The 18,762-nt window shown below is 57.6% G+C and overlaps 1 protein-coding gene across 11 annotated transcripts in view; it reads left to right on the forward strand.

Annotated features, from left to right (window-relative positions):
- The window catches only part of TLE3 (TLE family member 3, transcriptional corepressor), a 29,278-nt gene extending 13,214 nt beyond the window's left edge, over nucleotides 1-16,064 (forward strand). For 5 of the 11 annotated variants that reach the window (XM_090029905.1, XM_090029908.1, XM_090029906.1 and 2 more), the window contains 14 exons: nucleotides 2,298-2,502; nucleotides 4,742-4,758; nucleotides 7,538-7,657; nucleotides 7,941-7,991; nucleotides 8,189-8,341; nucleotides 8,503-8,689; nucleotides 8,857-9,053; nucleotides 9,578-9,654; nucleotides 10,118-10,367; nucleotides 10,475-10,722; nucleotides 11,429-11,576; nucleotides 13,159-13,309; nucleotides 13,897-13,973; nucleotides 14,388-16,064. In XM_090029905.1, coding sequence (XP_089886031.1) covers nucleotides 2,298-2,502; nucleotides 4,742-4,758; nucleotides 7,538-7,657; nucleotides 7,941-7,991; nucleotides 8,189-8,341; nucleotides 8,503-8,689; nucleotides 8,857-9,053; nucleotides 9,578-9,654; nucleotides 10,118-10,367; nucleotides 10,475-10,722; nucleotides 11,429-11,576; nucleotides 13,159-13,309; nucleotides 13,897-13,973; nucleotides 14,388-14,495 — 1,989 coding nt within the window. In that variant the 3' untranslated portion in view covers nucleotides 14,496-16,064. The remainder of the gene's footprint in view (nucleotides 1-2,297; nucleotides 2,503-4,741; nucleotides 4,759-7,537; nucleotides 7,658-7,940; nucleotides 7,992-8,188; nucleotides 8,342-8,502; nucleotides 8,690-8,856; nucleotides 9,054-9,577; nucleotides 9,655-10,117; nucleotides 10,368-10,474; nucleotides 10,723-11,428; nucleotides 11,577-13,158; nucleotides 13,310-13,896; nucleotides 13,974-14,387) is intronic. The other 6 variants (XM_090029911.1, XM_090029913.1, XM_090029916.1 and 3 more) reach the window with 3 other exon arrangements.
- The last annotated feature ends 2,698 nt before the right edge of the window (nucleotides 16,065-18,762 follow it).

Here is an 18,762-nt window from a genome sequence, read left to right on the forward strand (position 1 = left end):
TACCCGTGGCGAGGCAAACCGTTCCCGCTGCAATAGCTGATGGCATGGCTCTGAGGGTGTGGGGAGACCTGCCACAGCGCGGGGGCAATGACCAGCCGTGCGGCGGGGCAGGGTGGGGGTCTCACGCGTGCTTCCCCAGGGTCTAGGGGAGTTGGGGTCCCATGGAAATAAGGGCCGAGCACACACGGGACGGCACTAGGAGAGGAGAGCAAGAAGCACATCAAGTGACCGGGGTGGAAATCGGCCCTGGGATCGTGTCGTGCCGCGGGGGGATGGTTGGACCTGCAGCCCTGGACCCTGCACCCTGTCCTGCTGCCCCAGACCGCCCCGGCTAAAGTCATCCCTGCGAAAACGCCCTTCCTGTTGCTCGAACCCCCGGGCTTGTGTCCCCGGGGCTGCACGAGCCGGTGGATCTGGGCTCGGGGGTGGCTGGAGGTGCCGGGATCGCTGCCTGCTGGCCGGGCCCCGGGGAGCTCGCATCTACCCAGCCCCCGGCTCCCTGCCTGCGAGCTCGGGTGCTCTCCTATGTAGGACTTGCAGGAGGACGGCAAAAGGGAAGGAGCTCGGGTTGTTGCACGCTTCTGCTCTCCCCCCAGCCAGCGTTTTTGGCCCTCCCCCACTCCCTACCATCTCCCCCGGGGGCTGCTGGAAGATGCAGGGCATCCTGCCATCTCCGCTGGGTGCTCACGTCCCCCTTCACCCTGGCCCTAGGAGGGGCTCTGTGTGCAGCCGCGTGGTGGGATGGCATCCCCCTGCCCCCGTGCACCCTGCCTGCGTCCAGACCCGGCAGCGCGGGGCTGTCGGTGCCGGGTCCCGGCCCTTGTGTGTGCTGCGAGCCCGCTGGAGCTGGAAGCGAGGGCAGGGCCGGACCTGGGGGAGTGCTGGTGGGCTCCACGGGCTGCGGGGGGGTCCCTGGAGCTGTGCCTGGGATCAGCTCCAGGGACATCCAAATAGCCAGCGGTTTCCTTGGATCCTGGATGCGGTCATGTGGTTTCCCCACCCCTTTGCACGGCAGCGCCGACACCAGCTGTGCACCGAGATCCCCGGAGCAGGGACTTGGCCGTGCGCTGGCTGGCACTCGGCACCAGCTCCTTGCTGCGCGCGTGCATTTGAAACCGGGGGGCGAGGGCCCTGTCTTTTTCCTCCACCCTCCTTTCTTGCCCTGATTTGTTACTCGGCTTTTTCCAGCAAACCGGTCCGTGCCGGGGCCAGCTGGGCCAGGCAGCATCCAAAGCGCCCGGGGAGGGGGCGGGGGGGCCAGGGACGGTGCTCGGATCCAATTACTGGCCTGGCCGGTGCTGCCCGTGGCTTGCGTCCATGCTCGTTACGGGCGAGCTGTGGGCAGTAAACACGTCAGCTCGTCGCGTCTCGCTCGTTAGCAGCCGGGGTTAGCATGTGCCGCTCCTCTGCGGCGGGGACAGGACGCCCTGATCCGGGGCAGCCCCGTTCCCTCCTCCGCAGGCGGGGGACGTGCCGTGGCAGTGAGCCCGTCTGCATGCCTGAGCCCTCGTGCCCTGTCCCGCTGCTGATGCACCCGGGGATGGCTGTCTCGGCCTTCCCAGCATGCATGCTGAATCCAACTCTGCCCACGGATGTTGGCAGGGCCAGTCAGCGCCCGCATCCCCGAGGCAGGCTGCAGCGTGGCTCTTTCCCTGCTTTAAAGCCTGCCCGGGTGCGAGGAGCTGTAGCAGGGCCAGGGCATCCTGGAGCCTGCCCTGCTGCCAGCAAAGGAGTCTCCCGGGGCCTCCCATCCCATACCCCCCGCCAGCCGTGTTACCCAGCCGTGTCGCAAAGCCCGGGCTGGCTCCCTGGGGCACCGGCTGGCATCTTGCTCCCAGGGGGATGGGCTGGGTCCTGCTCGCTTTTTGGAGCGGAGGGTGGCTCGGCGCTCGAAACGGCAGTGTGAACGCGTGTGCTTGTGTGTGCGTGGTGTTACGACTGTCGGGCACCTCCCCAGCCGTGCGCAGCCAGGCTCGTCCACCTGGCCTGCCCTGGACCGTGTCTTTCAAGGAGGGAGCCCGGCCGGCTGGGTAGGCACAGGACGGGGCCGCCTGGCTCTGGGTCCCGGGCTTGCCATGGGGGCAGCCTTCCAGCTTGCGCTCCCCCCCCCCCCCCGAGCCCCCCGAGCTGCTGCCGGCGTGCGGGACTCGCTAACGCCCGTTCTCCTTTCAGGCCGCGGGGCCCGGCGTGGCGACCCCGCGTCACCCCTTTTGTTTCCGGCGCGGCGCAAGCCCGGCCGTCCCCGCGGCCTGGCGCTCCCCTTCGTGCCGCCCGCCTTACCGCTGGTTGTATTGCAGCAACAGCAGCTCCAGGCACAGCACCTCTCTCACGCCGCTCACGGGCCCCCAGTCCAGCTGCCGCCTCACCCCTCCGGCCTGCAGCCACCAGGGATCCCCCCCGTCTCCGGGAGCAGCTCGGGGCTGCTTGCGCTCGGCGCGCTCGGCAGCCAGGCGCACTTGACTGTCAAAGACGAGAAGAATCATCACGACCTGGATCACAGAGGTGAGACCCGAGCCCCCGCCGCTCCTCGAGGCTGCTCCCTTGTGCCCTCACCCGGGCGTTTTGGGGGCATGTGTACCCCCTCCACAATGCAGCCTGACGGGACTCCACACGCTGACCCTGCCTCAGCCTGCTACTACGTGGGTAGGGTGTAGGGGTCCTTGGAGGCTAAGCCTGGCGAGACTAAACCAGCAAGAGAGGCCACACTGTAAAGCCCCCTCTCTGTGTTGCACATATTATGCAATTTGCTGGTTGATTGCTCAGTTAATTTAGGCCAGCTGTACATGCAAAGTTACTGTCACACCATAAACGGGTCCAACCAGCTCTGAAGTAGAAAATGATGGAGCTGGAAGGGAGCTCGGGAGGTCACATCTAGTGCAACCCCCTGCTCAAAGCAGGACCAACCCCCACTACATCATCCCAGCCAGGGCTTCATCTACCCGGGTCTTTAAAGCCTCCAAGGATGGAGACTGCACCACCCCTCTGGGTAACCTGTCCCAGTGCTTCACCCCCCCCCCCCCCATGTTTTTTCCCCTAACACCCAGCCTCAACTTCCTTTCCAACATCCTTTCTGCAGTGGAGGGCCCACAGCTGGACACAGGACTCCAGATGTGGCCTCCCCAGTGCCGAACAAAGGGGTAGAATCCCTCCCCACAATATGCTGGCAATGCTCCTAGTAATGCTGCCCAGGGATGCTGTTAGCCTGGAAAATTTAAAAAGAGTTAGAGCTGGAAAAAGTGTAGTGACTTTATAGCTGGTTTGGCTCCAGCTTTAATTCACAGGCGTGGCAGGGTGTGAAAAGTCAGATGCTGAGGAACAGGCTCTGCAATGAATGGGTTTTTTTTTTTTTAATGTTTCCTACCCTGTGGGGGCCCAGGAGTGGGAAGATGACGGGGGTGAATGGTAGCGAGGGCAAGAGCAGCCTGGGCTGTCTTCTCCCACGGGTCCCCTGATTAAAAAAAGTTTTAATCTTTTTAAGCACATTCCCACTGGGCTCTGTGACCGTGCCCGGTGCCCAGTCTGCCACTGCTTGCCATTTCCAACAAGGGGCCCAGTCTCCGTGTGGGCATGTGGCCTCTGCCAGCCCGTCTTGCAGGTGGAAGCCTGACGTGTCCACGGATCCATGCGTAGCCGAGTCGAAAGTTGGGGGTCTGGGATGTTGCACGCACCAGGCGAAATGGTCGTGGCTGCGCACTCGTGTTGTGTAGCCCGTTCGGGGATCTGGCATGGGGTCTCCCAGCTCCTGTGCAGGCTCCGCTTGCCTTGCAAAAGCCCCTTCATGGGGCCATGCCGGTGGCGGGGAGAAGCTAGACGCGACATGGGGGGGAGTGTCGGCCGTAGATGTGCCGGAGCTGAGTGGTCCAGACAGCCCCGTCTTTCGCCATCAGAAATCAGCTTGGTGGCTATCGCAGGTGCGAAAGGCAGGGTAGGGTGCACCTTATAGAGGCGCATAAGCTTTTGCAAGCTTAGGCTTGCTTCATCCGATGCTGCGTGTGCGCCAAAGCCATTGACGCTCCCTGCCAGCATCCTTGGTTTCCAATCACTATAGGAAATAAGAGGAAGGAAAACTTGTGCTGCTTCCATACACGGTGGTTGCCTTCATGTTTCCAGACCCTGAATTTCATTCCCCTCCCTTGACTTTCCAGCTAATCGTGCAACCTAGGCAATCCCATGGTTGTGCCCTCCCTCGGAGAGATGGTTGCAAGCCCTTATCGAATTGCATTTCGTTTCTTCTTTTCGGGTTTCAATTGCCAGCGGTCCAAGGGAAAACCGGCCCGTTTAGGTAGAAATGAATAATGAAACCGCCAGCCCGACCACATCCCCTCCATGTAGCAAAGCAGGTCTTTGTAGTCCCACAAAGAAGGGCGGCCGGGACGGTCAATAACTTCTCCCGGATTTATGGCTCAGCGCGGAGCACGTGAATGCTTTCGGTGCCTGCCATTTCCTTTTGTGCTGCAGCGCATTTCCCCTGTTCGCTGTTTATTTTGCCATCTAATTCCCTTTGACAACACGGTGGGGCGGGGGGGAGGGAGCAGGCAGCGGGACAAGGGAAATTAATTTTAAAACGAAGATGAAAAGCACCAGCTTGGCTTTGATTGAGCGAAGCCAGACATCCCTACGTGACGGGGAGCGGCGAGGTCGGTTTTCTATTTTTAAGACTTATTTGAACGTGTTTTATTTTTCTGTCTTCTCTTTCTCTTGGCTGTGACCCTGCCTCTCACCCGGGCCCTGTTCCCAAAAGAGCGAGACTCCAGCGCAGTAAGTACCAGTGTACGATTTTTTTTTTTCTGTTTCATTTTGCGTTGTTTTTTTGTTTTAATCTCGGCGTCTGATCTCTGTGCTCTTTTCCTTTATCTATTGTTTTTCAGCACAGGCTTCCAGGTTCAGTCTCCTAAATGATCTCTGCTAGACAAACTATTTAAACAAAAAAAAAGGGGGGGGTGGGGTGGGAAGAAAAGCAAAGCCAACGGGTGCTGGTGGGTGGGTGTGTTAGTGCAAGCAGTGTGTGTGTGTGTGTGTGTGTGTGTGCATGCGTGCATGGGTTTGGTGGCACAAAACACAAGCATGCGTGTTTCTGCCGGTGCCTGCGCTCTCCACAAGCTCGGTTTTAAATCTTTTTTTGATGGCAGCTGAGTTGAAGGTTCGGTTTCAATTGACTAAGCGTGGTGAATGAGCGCAGTCAAGTCTGGAGGGATAAAAATCCTTGCGGCGATTAGGAAAGCTATTTTATTCCTGATCACTGTTCTATTATCTTGGGTCATCTAATCTGTCGGGATGGCTTTGCCTATTACATTGTGTTAAGTAGGACTTGGAAGGTCAAGCAGTTAACTAACCATCTAAATAGCAATGGTGGGGCCAATTGTTGCCTCGAGCAGTGCTTTTCCTCTCCCCACCCCCAGACAACTATGCATTAATGGCCGTGTTTAGTCCTCATTGCATCTTAAAGATGCAATCTGGTGCTGAGAAAAAGGGAAGAAAAAACCCAGCCCCTTGTGAGTCTAAAGGGAAGATTTTTGCAGGGCAGAGGCTGAGAGCTCCCCCCTTCTCACGCCTTTTATTTGTTTAAAAAGCCTCCCCCTTCCTTCTCCCTTCTTCCCAGGCCAGCATCCCCTGCATCAGCCATCTCCCGTCCTCCCCCTTCCCTCCTCTTCCCCCCGCCACCCTGCTTTTTGGGCCGTAGCCCAAGGTACACAATGCTTTCTGTTGAAAAGAAAAGCTGGCAGGACAAAAAACAGTTGAGTCTTCACTTTGCAGTGATTTCCTGTCATCCGTGTAGAGCCGACTTTCACAGCACAGAGGCCACAAATGGGCCTTTTGAGAGTCAAATGCAGATGGAAATAAAAGTGCCATTTAAAAGGGGGGTGGCGGGAGGGAGAGGAGGGTTGTCCATCATTAACCTGCTTGTTAGGATCCTCGAGAGCAGTAAAGGGGGGTGGGTTGCTACATGAGAGAAATGTTTCCTATATATATAATATATATATATGTGTGTGTGTGTGTGTGTGTCTTAAAAAATCCCCACCAGGGATTTAATGCGCACGATAATCAGAGCCGAGATTCATTCATATTTTCCTGGCCTAGCCTGAGCAATAAAAAATATTTAGTCTCTTGGCTGCATGCCAGGCGGAGGCTGAATGGATCGATGGCTCTAAATGCTTGACATGATTCTCGGGTAGCTGCAAGGTTTTTCAGCATGACTGCCTGAGAAGAAAGGCCCCGGTGTTATCCAAAGCTGCTTATTGGGTACGGAGGAGAAACATGAACTGCTTTAGTTCTCCTTTTCAAGCAAAAAAGAAAGGGAAGCAGAGGAGCTTAGAAACATTTCTGCTTAGCATGGGGTGGCAGGCACTCTCGACGGCGAGGGACGGCGGCCGTGGAGAGCTAATTGAATCGCCTCCGCGCTGGGGCGGCCTCGTCCTGCAGGGCCGAGCCGCGCGGGGTTCGACACGTCCAGCTTTGCTTTGCCATTGAGCCCCGGGCCGAGAGCGAGCGGGTGGGCTGGTGGCTGGGCTTCGCGGCGACCTGTCGCTCCCCGGGGGCGTGAGCTTCGTGGCATTGCGGTGGCACGGAGCTTCACGAGGCGCCTTGGCGGGGCGAGAAGGCAGTTCCTACGTGTGCTCTTGGGAGCACGTCTGGGACGAAATCCTGGCTCTGCCGAGGTCCAGGAGAGCCTTCCCCAGGGCCAGGGTTCCCACCGCTGGTTTTGGCCCTTGTCGGCCCTTTGCGTGTACGGGGGAGAGGCTTGGCGTGCTTGAGTCGTGTTCCTTCCGTGCTCCCATGTGCAAGGAGGCAGGGACACGGGTACCAGCTAGTCGGGGTGAATGGGTTTTGGTGAATGGATTGGTGGCTGCAGCTCTGTGGGTAAATGTTTATATAATTCCCATCGTCCCTGGAGGTTTTTCAAAGGAGAATTTTAAGCGCTCCCTCCCTGTCTCCAGATGCCTTATGCTGAGACCGGCTGAGGATCTGCTGATGCCCCCAGGGTCCTTCCCCATGCAGCAGATCGTAGCCTGACATGACTCAAAGCTTGAGATGACCATCGCTGAGACCAGCCCAGCTCCATCCTATTTCAAACCCCCCTGCAGGGAGCTGAAGGCTGCTATTCAATCCCCCTCGGTCTTCTCTTGTGCAGACTCAATCAGCCCATTTCCCTGAGCCTCTCCTCACCAGTCCTGTCCCCCAGCCCCACAACCATTTTGGTTGCCCTCCGCTGGACTCTCTCCAATGTGTCCACCTCCCTTCTGTAGTGGGGGCCCACAGCTGGACACAAGACTCCAGATGTGGCCTCCCCGGTGCCGAATAGAGGGTACAGTCACTGCCCTTGACCTCCTACGCATGCAGCCCAGGATACCAGTCACCGTCATAATAAACCACGCAGTAAATGCTCCCCCAGTCGGAGAGGGTCGAGGTGGGGGGGACTGTGACAAGTTGGAGAGAGGCTGCAGCCGCTGTTTCTGAAAGCTGCTGCCTGCGATGCCTGGCCAGTAGGCACCACTTGCTCAGGGTTGCTTTTTTCCCCTCCTTCCCCGCGTGGTTTCAGAATAACTCTGTCTCGCCGTCGGACAGCTTGAGGGCCAGCGAGAAGCACCGGAGCTCCACGGACTACAGCATCGACTCCAAGAAGCGGAAAGCCGAGGAGAAGGACAGCATGAGCCGATACGTGAGTCGTGGGCACGTGCCCCCTTGCCCGAAAGCCAGGGGTCCCGCCCAGCCCTCGCAGCGCCCGCGAATGGAGGGGGACAGACCCGGTGCTGAGAAGCTGCAGGGGCAAGGGAGAGCAGTGGCAGTTCTCGGGGGGAGGGGGATCTTTCTATAGGTAGAAGGTCCCCAAACCTTGGGCTCTAATTTGACTCCAGGTGGGGCAGCTGAGAGCTGTTTTCCCCGCCGGGGAATAGGGTACAGCCGGCACCTCTCACAGCATCGCTCCTTGCTCTGCATTTCAGGACAGCGACGGCGACAAGAGCGATGACCTGGTGGTGGACGTCTCCAACGAGGTGAGCCCGGCTGCGCGGGGGGGCCGCGCCCACGGACCAGGGTGGGAGGAAGCCCCTAGCTGCACACCGGGTCTTTTCCTGGCCCCTCTCGCGGGATCGGAGCCAGTCAGCCCATGCTGCTAGCAGTGCTGAGACCCTCCTTGCCCCAGCTCAGCTCCCCTGTGAGACCAGGCTCACCGCCTTCTCCCCCCTCTCAGGATCCCGCCACGCCGCGCGTCAGCCCGGCCCACACCCCCCCGGAGAACGGGATCGACAAGACCCGGGGGCTCAAGAAAGACGCGCCGAACAGCCCCGCCTCGGTGGCCTCCTCCAGTAGCACCCCCTCGTCCAAGACGAAAGACCTGGGCCACGTAGGTGGCGTGCGGCGGGAAGGGACGCGGGTGGCGCCCGGGGTTCGCTGCAAGCGGAGACCCCCGTCCTGCTTTCCCGGGGGGGTGACGAGGCCTCGGGGAAGCCTCGCTGCCCTGCCGGTCTCAGCGCCCCCCCCCCCCCCGTTTCCTCCCCCTCCCAGAACGACAAGTCGTCGACGCCGGGGCTCAAGTCCAACACTCCCACGCCGCGCAACGACGCTCCCACGCCCGGGACCAGCACGACCCCCGGCCTCCGGCCCATGCCGGGAAAGCCCACGGGCATGGACCCCCTGGGTAGGTTGCTTCGGAGTCGGTGCCGGGCTGTGGGGGGAGTCCAGGCCTCGCTGGGTGAGTCCTGGTGCAGCAAGGGCCCCGATCCTGACTGGGGGCTCGTGCAGCCTTGCATGGCAGGAGGCTGGAGGGCTGCCTGTCTCGCGCCCCCCCCCCCCCCGAGAGACCGGGTTGCGCAGGCCTGGGGCTCACCTGGCGCGGCCTGCCTTGTGTTTCCCCTCCAGCGTCGGCCCTGCGGACGCCCATCTCCATAGCGGGCTCCTACGCAGCCCCCTTCGCCATGATGGGGCACCACGAGATAAACGGGTCGCTCACCAGCCCGGGAGCCTACGCCGGGCTCCACAACATCCCCCCCCAAATGACGGCGGCCGCTGCCGCCGCCGCCGCCTACGGTCGATCGCCAATGGTGAGCTTTGGAGCTGTACGTAGCCCTTTTAGCTCCTTTCTCGCCCCCGCCGCGCGATGGGGGGGCGGGTGCGGGGGCGGTCTTCGCAGCGGGGCCCCGCCGGCTCCTAGCCCGTCTTTGCTGCAGGGCTGGCGGGGGGCTGGCGGGGTCACCCTCGTGAAACCTGGTGCTGTGCTCCCCCGAAGTAGAAGGGTTTGGGGAGGGCGGGCGGCACGGTGGGCGGACCCCTTAGCTGTTGGGTACGGGAGGGAGAGCGGGAGCCTCGTCTCAGGGGCTTCGTCCCGCAGCGGCGGCTGGCGCGCCTCTAGCTCCCCCGAATCGGTGCGGAGCCACCTATAGTTACTTCTCCGCCCGTCCAGGGGCCCGTGCGGCAGCCGGCGTGTCCTGTCGCAGCCCAGCAGTCCAGGGAAGGTGCCCCCGTCCCTGGATTTCCGTCCCCTCTCGGCACGGTAGCCGCGTCGCTCTCTGCTAGTGCATGGGGGAAACGGTCGGGTTTCACGCGGTGGCCGGCGTCTGACGCGCCTCGTGTCTGCTCGCAGGTCGGCTTCGACCCCCACCCGCCCATGCGGGCGCCCGGACTCCCCACCAGCCTCAGCTCCATTCCCGGCGGGAAACCGTAAGCTCCCTTGAGATTGACTCCGTCCCCGCGGGGCGTTCGGTGCCAAGAGCCGTGCTTTCCCCCTCGCCCCTCCCTGTGTCCCTACTGCTCTTTCATCAAAATCGTAGAAAACGAGGGTTGGACGGGACCTCGGGAGGTCACACCTAGTGCAACCCCCTGCTCCAAGCAGGACCAGCCCCGACTGCGTCATCCCGGACAGGGCTTGTTGAGCCAGGCCTTAAAAACGTCCAAGGATGGAGAGTCCACCACCTCTCTGGGGAGCCCGTTGCATCCCCCCGCCTCCCTCGGCATCAGCAGCCAGGTGTGCTCCGAGTCCGCCCTGGCATTGCCCCGAGCTGTCCCGGGGGTCGCACGCCCTCGGTGGCATCCGCTAGGGGAGCTGCGCTGCAGCTGGAAGGTCTCCCCGGCTCCGTCCTTGCAGCCCTCCCCGCGGGCTGACCCTGCGGCTTGTCCTCCCCAGAGCCTACTCCTTCCACGTAAGCGCGGACGGCCAGATGCAGCCGGTGCCCTTTCCCCACGACGCCCTGGCCGGCCCCGGCATCCCGCGGCACGCCCGGCAGATCAACACCCTGAGCCACGGCGAGGTGGTGTGCGCCGTGACCATCAGCAACCCCACCCGGCACGTGTACACCGGCGGGAAGGGGTGCGTGAAGATCTGGGACATCAGCCAGCCCGGCAGCAAGAGCCCCATCTCGCAGCTGGATTGCCTGGTAAGTCGGAGGCTGGCGGCGGTGCGGGCGTGGGCTAAGCGGACCACCGTCCCTGGCGGGTTCGAGAAGTGCCCCGGTAACGGCCAGGCCGTCTCTGACTCCCGCAGAACAGAGATAACTACATCCGCTCCTGCAAGCTGCTGCCCGACGGGCGCACGCTGATCGTGGGAGGGGAGGCCAGCACGCTGACCATCTGGGACCTGGCCTCCCCGACGCCGCGCATCAAGGCCGAACTGACCTCCTCCGCTCCAGCCTGCTACGCCCTGGCCATCAGCCCCGACGCCAAGGTCTGCTTCTCCTGCTGCAGCGACGGCAACATCGCTGTGTGGGACCTCCACAACCAGACGCTAGTCAGGTGAAGCTCGGGACCCTCTGGTCATTGGCTCCCCCGGCGGTGGGCGGTGGTTTGGACAGGGCTGAGGTTGGATTAGATGTGACCTCCGGAGGTCCCTCCAGCCCTACTTCTCTCTGACGCTATGGAAGTGCAGGTGGTGGAGAGGGGAAGTCGGTGCCATCGCTATTGTGGGCACGGCGTTGGGCACGCGAGCAAGCCCAGTCTCGGGGCAGGGGGAGGGTTCGGTACATGGGTGGATCTAGACTTCTGAAAAGGGGGGTGCAGATGGTGACGTGCATTATCTCATTAAAAACAGTCTTTTTCCTCCAATTAAGAACCACTAGAAGCTTTACTAATAGGCCAGAGACCTAGGGCTGGGCAATTCAGTTTCAGACCGAAGCAAAAATAGAGACGGGTTTTTAGTGGAACGAGTTGAAAGGCTGTAGGGCTGTGAAATGGGAGCTTCGTGACCAGAAGCAGCCAACTGAGAGCAGCGATGCAAGACAAAGGCTAGCTGGATTGCATCAGGGCCATTAAAAGGGGGTTATTAACATGTGTGGAGTGAAGAGATTAGCAGGCATCAGATAGAGGACAATAAGCCATACAGTCAAGTGCCTCCCTCAGCTAGCAGTGCTGCTGCCCCTGCCCTGCTGTTGCTTTTAAACTTTGGATGGAGCAGGAAAAAGAGACTCCTGACCCCCTGGCGTGTTGAATTGCTTCTCCACAGGCAATTCCAAGGCCACACAGACGGTGCGAGTTGCATAGACATCTCGCACGATGGTACAAAATTGTGGACGGGGGGGCTGGACAACACCGTGCGTTCCTGGGACCTGAGGGAAGGAAGGCAGCTCCAGCAGCACGACTTCACTTCCCAGGTGAGCCGCGGGGGTCTCGGGATCCCCAGAGGAGGGGAGACCACCGCCCTCTCGGCGGTGGAGGAGCGCATCTGCTTGCTGGGGCTTCTGAGAGCGGGTTATTTCCCGGAGGAGGGTTGATCCGGGAAGAAAGTGGATCTTGGCAGTGGTCGGTGTCAGGTGGCGTTGTTGGCACCTGCCCGCTCTGTCTGTGTGTTGGATGGCATCTGTCGGGCACCAGCCAGCCCGGGGCTGGATGCTGCTTGATACAGCCAGAGCCCTTGTCCCCCTGCTTGACCTGTGGCAAGTTCAAGGGTGTTTGGATGTCTTGGGCATTGTGCCTGGCAGTTGTATGTGAGGGTTTGTTTCCAAAATGTTTGAGAAGGTTGGACGGGTGTGGCTGGGGTAGTGTAGACAGGGGCGACCCTGCTGGGAGCTGGGGGCTGGGCTAGATCATAGACTCATAGAAAATAAATGCGGGAAGGGAGCTCAGGAGGTCACATCTAGTCCACCCCCCTGCTCCAAGCAGGACCAGCTCCAGCTACATCATCCCAGCCAAGATTTTGTCTACACGGGTCTTAAACCTCCAAGGATGGAGATTGCACCACCGCTCTGGGTCACCTGTTTCAGTGCTTTACTACATTCTTCACGAGGGAGTTTTTCCTCATATCCAACCTCAACTTCCCTTGCTGCAGCTTGTGCCCATTGCTCCTTGTCCTGTCATCTGCCCCCACTGAGACCAGCCCAGCTCCGTCCTCTTTGCAGCCCCCCGGCAGGGAGGTGACGGCTGCTGTTCAATCCCCCTCGGTCTTCTCTTCTGCAAACTAAATCAGCCCACTTCCCCCCTCCTCTCCTCGCCAGTCCTGTCCCCCAGCCCCACAACCATTTTCATTGCCCTCCACTGGACTCTCTCCCATGTATCCACATCCTTTCTGTGGTCGGGGGCCACAGCTGGACACACGACTCGGATGTGGCCTCCCCAGTGCTGAATAGAGGGGAGAATCACTGCCCTCGATCTGCTGGCACCGCTTCTACCCGTGCAACCCCAGATGCCGGTCGCCTTCTTGGCACCACGGGCACACTGCTGCCTCCTGTCCAGTTTATTGTCCCCTGTCCCCCCAGCCCGTCACCCCCGCCTGCACCGTCCCAAGTGCAGGACTTTGCATTTCTCCTTGTTGAACCTCATGAGATTCCTTTTGGCCCAATCCTCCAATTTGTCCCGGTCACTCTAGACATAACGTTGAGGGCTGCACCAGCCAGATGGCTCTGATTTTATAAGTGGAGGCTTTTTAGGGACTCGTGGAGCTCAGAGTCATTGCCAACAGAGCTTTGTGGCCTTGGGGAAGCATTTTGGGGGCTGGGGGTGCTTGCTGTGACCGCGGTAGGCGTTCGTCTCGCTCTTGTTGCCTTTCTCAGCCGAAGTCTGACTTTGCATGGTAAGCCCAGCCCAGGCGGGGACCCTTGCGTTGCTTCTGCCTTGCGGCACCTGCTGCCGGGGTAAATGAACAGCTCTGGTCCCCGGGCTTTTTTGGCACGATGGGAACATCAGGCCGGCGCGGAGGTTGACTCCCAGGCTCTAACAACCGTCTGCGCCTTCCTGCAGATCTTCTCGCTGGGCTACTGCCCGACCGGGGAGTGGCTGGCGGTGGGCATGGAGAGCAGCAACGTGGAGGTGCTGCACCACACCAAGCCGGACAAGTACCAGCTGCACCTGCACGAGAGCTGCGTCCTGTCGCTGAAATTTGCCTACTGTGGTAAGTCCCCGCCGGGTCGCTCCCTTGCCGAGGGAGCTGGCGTGAAGCGCTAATTGGCATGGCAGAAAACTGCATTTAATCAACGCGCTGTCGGAGCAGAGGGAAAGCTCGTCAACAAAGGCCGCGGGGGGCGGGGGGATCTCAGCAGCCCTGGGGGTTTCTCTTCGGCGCTGTCCTCAAAAGCGACCCGGGCAGAGCGAGGGGCCGGGATACGTCGGTGTCAACGCTGTTGAATTGGCGGATGGAAAAGCGCCGCTGACAAAACAGCCCTTTGTTCGCCGGCATCCTTCGGCAGACAGAGGCAATGAGGCATAAGCGCAGGCCGGGGTCACGGCACATCCTTTTGCCGCCGGTTACTGTTTGTGTATCGGAGCCGGCTCGTGCAGAAGCCAAAGGTGGGGCCGTCTGACCTTGCCGGCCGCCCCCGGGTCCATCTCCCACGTCCCCCTCGGGAGCAGGCGGGCCGGTCAGGGGGCCTTGCTCTGCGAGCTGTGTCTTTTTTTTTTTTCTGCGGGAGAGTAAGCAGGCTTGCGGCTGCCCTGGTGTCGGTGGCTGGAGAGAAAGTGACCCCCCGTTTGTGTGTCTAGGTAAATGGTTTGTGAGTACGGGGAAAGACAACCTGCTCAATGCCTGGAGAACTCCCTATGGGGCCAGCATCTTCCAGGTAAGGGGCTGCTCCAGTTTGGACCCGGGTGGGGTTGGGAATAGCTTGGAGGCTTCGCGCCACCCCTGCGGCGAGGCAGCTACCCAGGCACCTCCCCAGCTAGGTGACGGATGCTCTTGCTCTTCATCAGGCAGCGGTGATGCTGCCGGGGGGAGGAAAGGATGCCGGGGTGGGGTCCAATGCCGTCTGTTAACGCCTCGGTCAGAAGTCGGCGAGTGTCGGCCACCGGCAAGCCGACGTCCTTCGGGTGCCTCTAGAGCAGGCCATTTATCCCGGCTGGCTTATAAATACCAGCGCCGCTGTCACCACCGAGCTTTTCTGCTTACTCGAATGCGGTTGCAACAGCACCGAGACACCAAACTGATTTTTTTTTTTTTTTTTTTGTCTATTTATTTCCCCCCACCCCCCGCACAGTCGAAAGAATCCTCATCTGTCTTGAGTTGTGACATTTCAGCGGATGACAAATACATCGTAACAGGCTCTGGTGACAAGAAGGCCACAGTCTATGAGGTCATCTATTAAACACGGATTTTAACGGGGCTGTCAACTCCGAATATCAGGCTGCAGCCTGACAACACAATGGCGAGGCTCTGAAGGATGGAGGGGAAATGAAAGCCGACCAGCCATGCATTGAGACATTGTTTTCTGCTGGGCGGCGTACCGCGGGTCCCCGAAGCCTCGGAGAGGATGCGTTTAAAGCTGGGTCTATACTACAGATGGACTGATGATGTATGGATTGCTTTGAAGGCCTGCAAAGATGCACACGTCAGAGCCCTAAACAGATTCTGGTTTGGTTTGGGGGCCTGGTTTCCCCCGCCCCACCCCTTTATTTTATTTTTATTTTTTTGGTTCTTTTGTCTGCGCTTTGGTGGCACTATAAAGGACTTATTTTTTATCGTGACCTTTTTTTTTTTCTTTTTTGGTGCGCGCTGCATAAGACTTGTGAAAAGTGTAAATAAAGGACTCGTACCTAGAATCGGAAGGGTGGGGGAATCCTCCTGGTACACTAGTTGTGTATTTTTTATTTTATTTTTTTTTTGTCTGCTGTAATTGTATTCCACTGATGGTTTGGTGGTGGCAAAGTTTCCCTTCCCCCCCGCCCCCATCCCCTCCCAGCCTTCACCTCCCCATTTGGGGCACTTCTTTGACATGCAGCTTGTAACCAGGTTGAGCAAAGATGTCCACTGGTGAAGTTGTTCCTACTGTTGTATATGTGAATTGTCCAGCGTGTTAGTCCCATGTTTGAACACTGTACGGACTGAAGTCAAATTGGTCAGATCTTCAGCTACTGATGTCACATCAGCAAAAACAATCATGTTTTTATATGGATTTTTTTTTTTGTGCTCATATGTTTGAAGAAAACGGGAAGTCCACCTTCTGCAATGCTTCTGCTCAAGCCCTTCTTGATCTTTGGACATAAACAACGAGGAATAATTTCAAAGAAAGCATAGTTTAAAAAAAAAAAAAAAAAAATCAGCTCAGGGAGCCATGAAAGATAATAGCAACTTAAGTGTTTTGTATTCAAATGAAAGTAAAGAATTAGAATTGATAACCTTTAAAATACTTTTTTTTTTTTTAAAGTTTACTAACCGGTAGGGTTTGTGTGTGATGGGGAAGGGGTGGGGGGCTGTCTCCAGTAGGGCTCTGTGGCTTTTACGGTCTTGTGACTTCTGGCGTATAGGTTTCAACGAAGCAAAACCCATCCCCACACAGGCCTGCGTTTCAGCGTTTTGTACTAAAGGGTAAAAATGAATAAATAATGGAAAATAAAAAGTATTTGTGTAGCAGACGTGCTCACCCTGTATTGTAGCATACGGAAGAGAATTTTTATACTACATTTTTATGGATTATTTTTTAATTTTTGATTTTAATCTGGTCAAAAAATAATTAGGGTTAAGGTGAAGAAAGGAGGAGGGAAAAAAAAACTACCTGTTTTAAATGCATTGATAATACAAAAGGATGATAATGTAGAGATACTCTTTACCTTTCTGTTCTTGGATGTATGTTCAGCATCAAGGCAGTATCCCAAGTTCTCCGCGGTACCCTCCAGCTGTGGCAACGGTTTGGGATGGAGCAGACAAGAGGTGAAAATCAATTTTATGGGATTTTCTTTTCGGTGTTTAAGATGTGATGGGGGTTTTTTGCTCATGACTCAAATGAGGGAAACCTCAAAGGCAAAAGCATGCACCTGACCTGACTGGGAAATAGGCGCCAGTGAGTCTGAGAGCCTTGCGCTGTAGCACAAAAGCTTGGGACTTGATTTACCCTGTGCATTATGTATTGGAAAAGCGCTGGCCTAGGAAAACACTTTTTAAAACCTGCATTGTTGCGTTTGGTTTTGTGATTTTTGGAGGGCGGTTATGTCAAGAAAAATCACTCTGAAACCAACACCATCCCCAGTGGATGCGCAGATGCAGTCAGCGCTGCTTAGTTTAATGACTGCATCGTTTGACTGCTTCGGGCTCTGTGCTGACCTGGCTGCTTTTAATAACCAGCTTATCAACACAGCGATGAGCTATGGCCGGGTTTGCATGGCAAGAGCTTTTTCCAGTCCACACCCAGGGCTGCAGCAGAGACTAGCACATCCGCTGGGGATTTGTGATGCTTCCTACCCTAGACTCACCCCCAGGAGCTGAATTGGGTGAGGGCGGTATATAATCTCATAGCTTTTAAACGCGCGTGGAAGCCCATGGAGGAACATCCCCCACGGGGGTCCCGCAAATATCCCTGTTGCAGTCATTTTCCAGAGTAGTAACCCGCCCTGGATGACTAATATGCCGGGGATGGCACAGGCTCAGACGGCTGTGAACTTTGCGATGGGGGAACGCCCACTCTCGCGTGCTGATGTCCCGAGCGGTTTCTTGCAAGGTGGTGCTTTTCTAAAAAAATACATAAATAAAGCAAAAGGTAAAAAAAAAAAAAAAAAAAAAACCTAAATAAAAAGCCAAGCCCTGCCTGGTGCTGGGTCGGCGGAGGGGTTTACCGAGTCATCCGGTCTCAACATGACACCAAAGTATGTAGCAGAGTATGTACAGCTGTTAATACTGACAACTGGTTTTGTATTAAAAAGAGGGAAAAAAGAGACAAAAATGGGAGGGGGGGAATAAAAAGAATAAAAACTTAAATGTAATGAAGTGCAAATGAAAGCAAAGTGTCTATAAAGCATTTGATCTATGAAAAACCTGCACTGAGTTGTTAATAAAAGCAAACGAGCAAACCGGCTGCCCATCGTTGTTCTTGCGGGAACGAGCCTGGCCCGCTTGGCACCAGGAGGTCGGGCCGTGGCAGCTCGGTGTGCTGCTCCGGGCGGCGGAGCCTGGAAAGCTGCTGTTCAGGAGCAGGCCCGGGTGCCGGCGGAGACGGCGTCGCGTGACTTAGCCGTGTCCCGGCAGAGCCCGGCAGAGAGGTGCTCGGGTCACGTGGCAGCTGGCGGCGAGCACCCAGCCACGGTGAAGAGCATGCTGTCGGCTCCCAGCGCCAACGCCGTGCCTCCTGACGGGCTCCAGAAACTTGTGGATTATTTTCCGGCTCCCAAGGTGACTTTGCGGGTAATGGGTGCGACAGCTCGGCGTGCCGACGTGGAAACGACGTCTGCAGGAAGTCGGCTGTAAAAGCCCCACAAAAGCAGAAGCTATTAGAGCAGCTAAATTAGGCACCAAAGTGCCACCACCAGCGTTTTACTTCTGCCTTTTTTTTCCCCGTGACCAGATGTTTGTAACATGGCTGACTCCACACGTACGTCGGGAGCACGCGACGGGCAACGCTCAGCTGTGCAAGACCGGCGCTCACGGCAGGTGTTGCCGTGGCATGAACGTGGGCTGAGCGACCGCGAGCTCCTGTTTGCTCCCCGTATCCCTTGGATCTATAATTAAGCTGGAAGTGGTTGAAAGCAAAAAGTGGCTCGTGGGCCTGGACGAGAAGGGCCAACTGATGCAGGCTTCGTTGCACCCAGCCGCCGGGCTGGGGAGCAAGGCTCCTGTTCAAGTGGAGCCGTGCCCCGCGCGGGGAGAGGGAGTCTTCGGGCACCGCCGGCAGTGGATGGGGGAACCTCGTTGTACCCCCCCTTTCACCGAGGGGTCGGCTGGGGCTCGGTCTTGCATGCAACGCAGACGTTGAGTGTGCCACTGCTTTCCGAGCAAGCCACCCCTGACAGAGACAAAGCACTTCCCTTGCACTAGGACATATGTAACATCCTACAGGGATTTCCCCAGTGATGTATTGAACATGACAGAGCCTGCTGCGAGGGAGAAATAAAAAGCAGGAACAGCACTCTAACGGCTTGGCTCGCCGATAATGTACGGCGGTAAATGGTGATGAGTGCATTTAAAGCTGCTTTCCTTCTTTTTTTTTTTTTTTTTCTTTAAGCGGCCTGGACTGAGGCACTGCCGTGTGGGACCATTAAAAGATAAAAATTGTGAGAAACCTTTGTTGTAAAATAAAAAAACGTGGAAGATGGGAATGAGCAGGAACAAAAATGTTTGTATAAGCCCAACCAGCCAGGCCCGGGCTGGCCCTAGCTCTTCCCAAGCAGCAGCGGTGTCTTCTGCCCTTTCCCTGCTTCCTGACGGTCTGTCGCCCTTTGCAATGAACTTGCCTTGACGATAACCTTTCTGAAGGTGCTGATGAGAAAGGGAGGTCACATTTATGCAGACCAGGCATCCCCTTTCCTTGCGCACGCTGCTGCGGGAGGCTGAGCTGCACTTGGCTTTCCAACCTGTGCATGCTTTCTTTTTTTAAATGTAATTGTTGTATTTAATTGTGTATAAGGGCGTATTTTAAAGGTGCATTT

The sequence above is a fragment of the Crocodylus siamensis genome, chromosome 15 (assembly GCF_052110815.1).
Source record: "Crocodylus siamensis isolate JL-2025a chromosome 15, ASM5211081v1, whole genome shotgun sequence".
NCBI lineage: Eukaryota > Metazoa > Chordata > Crocodylia > Crocodylidae > Crocodylus > Crocodylus siamensis.